This window comes from Octodon degus, unplaced genomic scaffold, assembly GCF_000260255.1.
Source record: "Octodon degus isolate 3935 unplaced genomic scaffold, OctDeg1.0 scaffold00075, whole genome shotgun sequence".
Taxonomy (NCBI): Eukaryota; Metazoa; Chordata; class Mammalia; order Rodentia; family Octodontidae; genus Octodon; species Octodon degus.
The window spans coordinates 3,604,057-3,614,348 of record NW_004524651.1 but is presented as its reverse complement, the minus strand read 5'-3'; the positions used below and the strand labels follow the sequence as shown (position 1 = coordinate 3,614,348).

At 40.9% G+C, this 10,292-nt stretch overlaps 1 protein-coding gene across 2 annotated transcripts in view; it reads right to left on the bottom strand.

Moving 5' to 3' along the window:
• The window catches only part of Usp14 (ubiquitin specific peptidase 14), a 36,924-nt gene extending 26,883 nt beyond the window's left edge, over window positions 1-10,041 (bottom strand). The window contains exons 1-4 of one of the 2 annotated variants that reach the window (XM_004635784.2): window positions 9,859-10,041; window positions 6,643-6,788; window positions 3,157-3,189; window positions 539-643 (exon numbers count right to left, since the gene is read on the bottom strand). In XM_004635784.2, coding sequence (XP_004635841.1) covers window positions 539-643; window positions 3,157-3,189; window positions 6,643-6,788; window positions 9,859-9,874 — 300 coding nt within the window. In that variant the 5' untranslated portion in view covers window positions 9,875-10,041. Of the gene's footprint in view, window positions 1-538; window positions 644-3,156; window positions 3,190-6,642; window positions 6,789-9,476; window positions 9,597-9,858 lie in introns of those variants that run through there. The other variant, XM_023720366.1, reaches the window with a different exon arrangement.
• Window positions 10,042-10,292: the final 251 nt, after the last annotated feature.

Genomic DNA, 10,292 nt, shown 5'->3' with positions numbered 1-10,292 from the left:
AAAAAAAAAAAGGAAAAGAGGACAGAAAAATGCATAGAAACATATTTTAAAAAATTATATAAATGCTACATGTTTATAAATATATAAAATATTTGATACATATGTGTTGGCCAGTTTTTGAACTGATTTTCCATTTATATTCAGAATTGCAGCTGAGCTGCAGCTCAGTGGTACAGCACTTGCCCAACATGCAGAATGCCCTATAAGTCTTAGCACCACAAAAGGAAAAACATGTATTCAAGATGTAACATGGAAGGTTTCAGCAAGGTATGATAGTACACACCAGAATCCCAGCACTCAGAAGGCTGAGACAGGAGAATTGCTATAAATTTGATGCCGCCTGGGCTACATAATAAGTTAAAGGCCAGCCTGGACTACACAGTGAAACCCTTTCTCAAAACAAATAAAATCTTATTTATGACTAAAACATATATATCTTGATATTAAGGATTACAGTGCTTAGATGCTACATCCCAAACAACATCTTATTAACTGTAGTTAAAAAAGTACTGATCAAACACAAAATTTTCTGTCTTACAGCAGAAGCTAGCTGTTCTTCTGTCATGTCTTCAACAAAGACAGTTTTAGCTGCAGGTTCTTCTGGAAGAGCATCTGCTGACCCCATCATTAACAGAGTCATCCCCTGTTACATATAAAGAAGTTTATGAAAATCCTTAAGAGTTATGTTTATATCCAATAAAAAAGCACATATACCTCATTAACATATATGTAAACATCGTTTGAAACATACGAAAATAAAAGCCAACAACATATTAAGGAACCAAATATATCATCATTTCAAGGGATTATCCCAGGCTGCAAATCTCAAAGTGCAGTGAGCCTCCACTGGTCCCAAAGGTTCTAGTCTGCAAATTCAAAATAATTTTCATAATACCAGTATATTACTTCCCTTTCCCACTACTCCGATATGACACTGATGGCACTAAAGATCTAAAGATAGACTAAGTAAAACTGACAGTTGCTTAGCATCATCAGGGCAGCGACAGAAAAATGAATAAAAATAATTAATTTTATTAAATCTCAACTTTTGAATAGCTTTCTTTTGATATTCTATATGAAAAAAATAAGAATCCATACAAACATGTTGGATACCAATAAGTAATAGCAGCCTTAAAGAAAAACATTTGTGCAAAAGTTGTAGACTAGCTACTTATATCACGAAATACAATTTTTACTTAAAACAATCCACAAACCATAAAATTTCTTTAGGTGTAAATAGTCTACATTTCCTCAAAATGAACAAACAGAGCCTGTCACATCAAAGAAAATAATTGAAAATATTTCTAATTGCCAATGATAAACTATAAGAGCTTCTACATGAACATTAGGATTTTTTATGTCATTGTACACCTGGAAGTTTTACAATGACCTTTGTATTAAGAATGCTAAAGCCAGGCATGGTGGTGCACACCTACAATGCCAGCACTCCCAGCACTTGGGAGACTGAGGCAGGAGGATCACTGTGAATTTGAGACATGCCTGGGCTATAAAGTAAGCTTAAGGTCAGCCTGAACTGCATGGCAAGACCCTGTCTCAAAAAAGTAAGAGAAGGGGCTGGGGAGATAGCTCAGTAAACAAGCGCTTACCTGGCAAGTGCAAGGGCCTGAGTTCAATCCCCGGTTCCACAAAAAAAAAAAGAAAAAAAAAAAAAAAAAGATGTTAGTGTAGTTAGATGCTGGTATGGTTTCAGAGGCTCTACCTTCCTTACTGATCTATAAACTACCCTGTGAGCTAGGCACCATGAGGGGAATCAAAAATTTGTCACTGCAGCCTCACAAGACCTATCTTTAAAAGAACTATAAAAGTCACTATTTATCAATTACATCTCCAAAAAGTTAGAAGTCATAAAGATTAAAAAGAGAAATAAAACTATCATTATTTGCAGATAATATGGCCATATATATAGAAAATGCAATGGAATATACCCAAATACAACTACAACTATTAAGTAATTATAAGGTCACAGGATAAACCAAACTAAAACAAACAAACCAGCAACTTTTTACCATTCTAGCCATTAACACATGAAATCAATTTTTTTTAAATAATCAAATGCTACAGCAAAGTAACATCCAGTTCTAAAAACTATACACAAGGCTGAGCACACGTAACACCTGAAAGAGGATGACAAGTTCAAAGAAGACTGGACATTTGGTGAAACACTTTCAAAATAAAAAGGCAGATGCATGGTGGTTTACACTTGTATTCCCAAGACTATGTGAGGAAGATCACCACGTCCAACCCAGCCTGGGCAACGTAGTGACTTGGCAAGATCCTGCATGAAAAGTTTTTAAAATGCAGGGACAGGGGTTGTAGTCCACTGTAAAGCCCCAGGGTTCAATCCCTGTATTTAAAAAAAGTGGAGGTGGGGGCTGGTGAGTTGGCTCAGTGGTCTAAAGCACCTACTTGGAACAAGCTTAGCAAAGCACAGGGACCGCGGTTCAATCCCCAGCACCACATGCCAGCCAGCCCCGCCCCCTGGTGGGCTGAGCTGGCCACACACACACACACACACACACACACAAATAAAAAAATAAATAAAAAATTAAATTAAAAAAGTGGAGGAATATTTACAGCTCAGGGGCAGAGCACTTACTTAACACAGGCAAGGCCCTAAGTTCAAAGCCTGATGATGGAAAAAGAAGATCTCCACAGTGAAAAACTACAGTTCTTCTAGGATAAAATAAAGACCTAAACAAATGAGGAAGCATACCATTTCAAGGATTATAGTACCCAATATGAAGATTCATTCTCCACAAACTAAACTACAGATTATACATGTAATCTGCAACAAAATCCCAGGAATTGAACTACACAAACCAACAGACTTACTTTAAAACAGTACATAAATGCAAATGAACCAAAATACTATTTAAAAGAGAGAAAAAGTTGGAGAACTTACATTATTTCAAGACATTATAAAACTTTAATAATCAAGATCAATGAAACAAGAGCCCCAAAATAGACCTACAATTGACTTTTCAAGAAAAACTAATACAAAACAATAGGAAAAGCAAAGAACTTTCAGTACCTGGGGCTGGAACACCTAGATGTACATATGGGGAAAAAAGTCACTTGGAACTTATTTTGGTTCAACAGTTTGGTTACTCCATTACAGTGAGAGTCAATACTTACATTTTTTATTTTGATATTCCCCCAATCATCATCCTGTTTCAAAGACAAAAAATAAAAATTAACTACCTTTGTACGAATAGATGAATTTTAAGCTACCTGGAAATAAAAATGTATTTTATATGCAGATTTTGTTGAAAATTACTGCAATAAAAGCTTTTAAACATATGCAGTCCTAAAGCCAAGTATTCAAACAATTGCTTAAAATGCATAAAGTAACACAATGTAAAACAGTCCAAGTACTACAAACACACTTGGCAAGCAGCTGGGTACAGTGGCACCTACCTATAATCCCAGCACAAGGGAGACTGAGGCAAGTTCAAGGCCAGCCTAAACTGCACCCTATCTCAAAAAACACTTAGCAAGTACTAAACCTAAATGCTTGACTGATGACAAATGACAGATCCTAATTTTCTGCAAGTGTGGAAACAGGAAAGCTAATCACTAGCTTACATGATAAGAAGAAACAGTAAATTATACCATATGGCCTAAATCACTATGATTAATTTATTATCCAAATCAAGACTGGGGGGGGCAGAGACAGGGTTACATGCAGTTCAGGGTGGCCCTCAGTTCACTTTGTAGCCCACTACTGGTCTGGAACTTGCTAACAGTCCTCCTGCCTCAGCCTCCCAGTGCTGGGATTACAGGTGTGTGCCACCACATGCAGCTAAAACCAAGACACTCTTAAGAATTCAAGTGCTAATAAAAATTATACCAAGAGATAGCCTAGAACAACCTTAACAATACTTCAATGCCCAAAAATCTTTAAGTCCTAAATTTCACACATCTACGAAGAAATTAAGAACTATTTTCACTTTGATGTGCTAAATAAAAATCAAAATACCAAGCCAGGGGTGGTGGTGCACATCTGTAACCTCAGCACTTGGGAGGCTGAAGCAGGAAAATTCCCATGAATTTGAGGCCAGTTTGCACTACACACTGAACTGAGGGCCAGCTGAAGTGCACAGCAAGACCCTGCCTCAACAGGATCTGATGAGATGCCAAAAAGAACTTCAGCGAATGGAAGAGCTGCATAACCAAGAGGTCCAATTACAAACGCAACTGGAGCTCCAGCAGGAAGAGGAGTATAGGAGCTGTAAAGAAAGGCAGCGGCAACAAAAACAGATGATACTGCAACAGCAGGAAGGATTCAAGGGAACCTTCCCTGATGCGCAAGAACAAGAGATATGGATGGGCCAGACAGCTATGGGAGCTGTTATGGGCATACACAACAGAGGCGCCAGGCCCCCTGCTCCAGTGCCAGCTGGTATCCCAGCTCCTCCCAGGCCTGCCACTATGATGCCCAATGGAACCTTGGGATTGATGCCACCAACAAGTGAACGCTTTGGCCATGATGCTATGATGGAAGGAACTGGGGCAACTGTGGAACCCCTCCTGCTTTCAACCATGCAGTTCCTGGAGCTGAATTTGCTCCAAACAAATGCTGCCAATAATAATAAAGTTGCAGTGTCTAGTTTCCTGAAACCCTTAAAAGAAGGAACCCTTTTGGACTAACCAGACTTCTACCTTAAAAGAGTGTTAGGGATTCCTTCCAATAGTTAGGTCTTCTCTGCCTACACTACTCTAAGGGAGTATGCTGGGAGCAGAGGGCAAGGGAGGGGTGGTATTTAACAAATTCTGTGTGACTTGTTTAATCTATTCTGTGTGACACATTCCTGAAATTTCAAATATAATAAGTTATTGAAGGCTGAGGGGAAACCATGACAGAATGATTGCTTACAGTCCATTGATCTTGAGCATTCCAGTTTTTTTGTTGTTGCTTTTCGTTTTTGTATTTTTAGGGAAGGGTCTATAGGATGTTCAGGGTCTCACTACTAGATCAGACTCATAGTGATTCTCCTGTTTACAGCCTCCCAAGTGCTGGGATTACAGGTGCACACCACCATGCCCATCTCAATCACCACGGGGTGGGGGGGGGGGGCCTGCACGGCAGGTTGGGAACCAAACCCCGGTCCCTGCGCCTGCTAGGCTATCTGGTCACCCACTAAAGACATTTTGTCTTAAGAGATTTTCATTTTGGTATATCTTTAAATGAATCTTGTGTTAACTTGCCTCCATCTTTTCCTTAGGTAAGGACATCCCAGAAATGTCATTTCTGTGTTTATGATGTTGCTGTTCATAGCTTTTCTTGATAGACCTAGTACAATCTTGGGAAGAGAGTTGCTATATGCTGAAGGTCTGACAGTAGCTCTTAGCCTTGCCTATCTTAGTTAGTCATGCTGTGCATTTTTTATTGGTGTACCATGCTAGAATTATCCCTTATACCTTAAATTTGGAGTTTTTCTGAGAAATGGAGCAATAATACAGCATCAACTTATTAAGGTCCATCTTAAACCTAAATGTACGTTAGGCTTAAAAGAAAAGAAAAGACCCTGCCTCAAAAACAAGAGCCAGGGAGATAGCGCAGTAGCATAAGTGCTTGCTTGGGAAGCACAAGGTCTGGAGTTCAATCCCCAGCACTGCAGGGGGAAAAAAAAAAAACAAAAAAAAAAAACCCACAGACAAAACAATCAAAAACCCCAAGCAAACAAACAAAAAACACCACTAAAGTAACTATAAGGAATATTCATTCTTTTTCTTCTTAAAATTGTTTTTTCTCCCATCACCAGTTAGGAAGTAACAATCACTCTTAAAAGGGCGTGACTGCAGAGCGGGAGGGGGGGCCTGAGATTGCAATTGAGACCGGACATGGTGGCATATGCCTGTAATCCCAGCTCTTGGGAGACTGTAAACAGGCAGATCACTCCCAGTCAGATCTAGTAGAGACCCTGAACACCCTGTAGGCCCTTCCCTAAAATACAAAAAAAAAAAAATAATGATAATTAAAATTAAAAAAATAAAAGGACAAGAGATACCAAAAAGGAAGACAAAAAATATAAGGATTTTGGTTCAGGATCTTGGTAAAGACAATGAAGGGCTGAATTTCAACATCCAAATACATGTACAAAAACACATTCTATAGCATTTTTTAAAAAACAAGCCTAACCATATTTTTTCATATTTTAACAGAAAATTTCCCATGTAACAGAATTACTAAAGACATAATAATAAACTTTATTAGTCTACACAAAATCAATATTAGTCTAAAATCAATATTTTTAATACATCCTCAGTTTGCAGAAGTACCTATTTGAAATGATTCTTTTACACAGTTTTTACATACCTTTCAGGTACAGTGGTCTTCCTACAACATGAATAGACAGTTAAACCTCACAGACCATATACCTTGAGTAAAAAAATACTTCCAATGCCACAGTAACAGAGCATTTGCCAGGCATGGCGGCGCATGCCTGTAATACCAGCACTTGGGAGGCCAAGGCACAGGATTGTTGTAAATTCAAGACCAACCGAGCTACAAAACGAGCTCAAGGCCAGCTTAAGCTGCATAAGGAGACCCTGTCTCAAAAAGAGAAAAAAAGAACATTTCTACTTGTTAATTTCACAATGAAACAGAGTGGGATATACCTTCAGGGTCCCTCCTTTCACCATGACTTTCTGCCTGGCCGGTTGGACTCCAGTCAGTGCGAACAGCTGAGCCTTGAACACCATTGGAGGTTCATCAGTATTCAACTCTACAGCTTCAAACTTCTCCTTTCCCCATTTTACAGTAACTGCAAACCAAATCAGAGTGTTTTGGAGTTTTTGTTTTTTTTTTTCATTTATAAAATAAGGCTTCAGACTTAGAAAAACCTTAGGGATCATCTATCAGACTAATTCTCCCCCCGAGCCCCCACCCATACTGGAGGAGACTAAATCCAAGTCTGCACACTAGAGGCAAGTGACTCACTACTGAGTGACATTCCCAGCCTTTTATATTTATTTTGAGAGGGTCTCACTAAGCTAAACTGCTGGAATTACATGTACATGCATCATCAGGCCAGGATTTAGGTGGTTCTCAAAAATCAACACTTGCCCTTCATGTCTATATCTTTTAATACCAATAATATTTACTTAAGAATGACATGCAGCTGACGGCAGTGATGCATGCCTATAATCCCAGCACTCAGGTGGCTGAGGCAGGAGGATCACCATGAGTTTGAGGCCAGCCTAGATTACATAGTATGTTCAAGACTAGCCTGAACTATACAGTGATGAGATTCCCCTCTCAAAAAAAAAAGACAGTCCTGAATAAAATTTTGATGGCTATAATTCAATTTTTCATTATATAAACAGACTTAAGAGAAACTGATTCACTAAATATCACAAAACTCATTAGTAACTACCAAGTCTTCTAATCATATTCCAACAATCTCTACAAACTTAACTGAATCTCTATTCACACTGAATTATTTTCCAGAATAAAGTTCATGACCTTCATGATGTTTAATTAAAGAAGCACTCAAGAGAGTAAAGGGGAAAAGCTTAGTTTACAAATAGGATTAAAAAAAAAAAATATATATATATATATATATCTGAAGAAAAAGGACAGCGAGGGGGCCGGCAAGATAGCTCAGTGGAATAGTTGGCAAGTGCAAGGTCCTGAGTTCAGAAGAAGAAGAAGAACAGTGAGGACATGTTAAGGAATACAAACTCTGAATAAGATAAAGGTGTGGGTATTCAAGTATTATTTTACTATCCTTTCCAAGAAAAGCAGAAAATTGACTTTGGAACATTAAAGTACTACTATCAATTCTTACTTGCGTTAACACTAAGTATTAAAAAGATTGTTGGGGAGATAGCTCAGTAGAATAAGCACTTGCCTGGCAAGTGCAAGGTCCTGAGTTCAATCTCCAGTACCACAAAAAAAAAAGATCAATTAAATGCTGGTATCTTATACACTGAGTAACTGATTTGAAGATAACAATATACAATGTGTTGGCCACTGTTACCCTATCATATTGTTTTGAAATTGTAGAGGTTTTTGTTTTTTGCAGTTTTTGTTTCTTCTCTTTAAAATAAAAAAATTTAAATAAAAAAAAGATAAAGGTGTGGGAGAAATAAAAGGTGTTATTCCTGAGAAATAGGTGCTCAAATATTAAGAAGAATCTAAAGATAAAACAAAATCATTAAAAATACAGAAATCGTCCAGGAATGATGGCAAGCACCTGTAATCTCAGCACTTGGAAGGCTGAGGCAGTAGGATCACTGGAGTTTGAGACCAGCGTGGGCTACACAGTGAGTTCAAGGCCAGCTTTAACTGCAGAGTGAGACCCTATTTCAAACAAAAAACTGAAATCCCACTTCGCAGCCCTTAGGACAACAATCAGGTATTCATCTGGTCATGTTCACAGTACCACTTAAGAAAAACAAGAATAACACCCTCTGGACTACTGTTCAGCCTTAAAAAGGAAATTCTTACAAACGCCACAACACCACTGAATTGGATACATTATGCTGAGGAAAATAAGCAAGTCACAAAAAGACAAATGCGGTAAGATTCAACATATAACAAGGTACCTAAAATAGTCAAATTCTTAGACAAAAAGCTAGTGTTGTTGTCAACAGGCCAAGATAAACAAAAACAGAATTTTGTTTTTAATTTTGTAGGACAAGATCTCACTATACTGTCCAAACTGGTCTTGAACCTGTTTTGCAGCCCAGGCTCAGCTTGAGGTTATGGGATTTTAGTTGTGTGCCGCAAAGCACTGCTGGGAGTTCTGTTCAGTGGGTACACAGTTTAAGTTTGAAAACAAAAAATTTCCAGAGACAGATGGTAATGATGGTTGTTTCAAATATGAATATAAATATAAATATACATGGTGGCAAGTGTTTATAACACAAGCATTCTGGGACACTGAGGCAGGAGGTCTTCATATTCAAGCTCAGCTTGGACATCTTAGCAATACCCTCTTTAAAAATAAAAAAAATAAAATAAATAAAAAGGGCTGGGGATATGAAGGCTCTGAGTTCAATCCTCCGTATTGCAAGAAAAAAATAAACACAATTATGTACCAGTTAACACTTAAAATTGGTTTAAATAAGATGTGTACTGCACACTTGCAGACTCGGCTATACCTTATTCAAAATGGCACCTAAAATGTGAGTGGTGGCTCTATTAGACAGTCAAGCCATTTTGAGTAAGTCTGAGACACAGTAAGGTCTATAAAGTAAGTAAAAAATGTGATTTCTGACCAACACCACGGGGGGTCGTCAAGCAAGCGATCCCTGTAAAATGTCAAACAGTAACGACATCCGTGGATATGTGCATCCATCTACCTCTCAAAGCAAGCACGCCACTTCTGACAAATTCAACACAACAGATGAATGAAAACGGAAAAGCAAAAACAGGTCTGCAAGCTGTCTCGGCTTAGAACTAAAACTGTTACAAGAGGGAAAGCCTATGCGGGATGAAGGCTCACCTCACATCCCGGGTCCCTCCATCCTTATCCTCTTCCCCTGCTCCCGTCCACGGCTACCTCCAGGAAGCCCACAGTAGCCGTTCCACCTCCACCCTGGTCCGGCGCCCTGGACACACCCTCACCTCTCCCAGCACACTAGGATCGCGACAGAAACTATTCTGCAGAGTCACGACTCCGAAAGGCTCCCCACTTCCGCCCCCACCCCACCCGCCCGCCAGCCCCCAGGCGAGCGCTACCGCACGTGGCCATCCCGTGCCCGGCTCGGCCCGCTGCCGCGCACTTTTCCCCGGGCCTCCCGGGCCGCCGCCGACTCTGCAGCCCAGGCCCGCGCGGAGGCCTCGGGTGGCCCGCGAGCGCGGCGCGAGGCGAGGCCGGAGCTCACCCGAGTACAGCGGCATGGTGGGGAGCGAGGGGGGCAGGGGCGCTGGAGGGCTGGGCCTGGCGAGGTCAGCGGAGGGAAAGGGACCAGAAAATGCTCGTGGAGGTGGCCAAGGTGGACGCGCTACTGGGGCGGCGGACTAGATGCGACGAAGCTCATTCAAACCGGCCACTAGCGATGACGCAGCAGCGCGCACTCCTCCCCCGAGCGACCGCAGGGCGGAGGCGGGGCGCGAGGGAAGGGGAGGGGCGTACGGGGAGGGGCGGGACCTCAGGCAGAGGCGGAGCTTGGCCGAGAGTCGGCGAAACCGACAGGCAGCATGGGAGGGGAGGGCAGAGCGAGGCGGCGGGGGGCGGGGGGGCAAGGGAATGGGTGTGGCCTCCGTCGCCCAGCAGGTGCGCGCTTGCGCACTGCACGCTCACCGCCTCGCTCCTCGG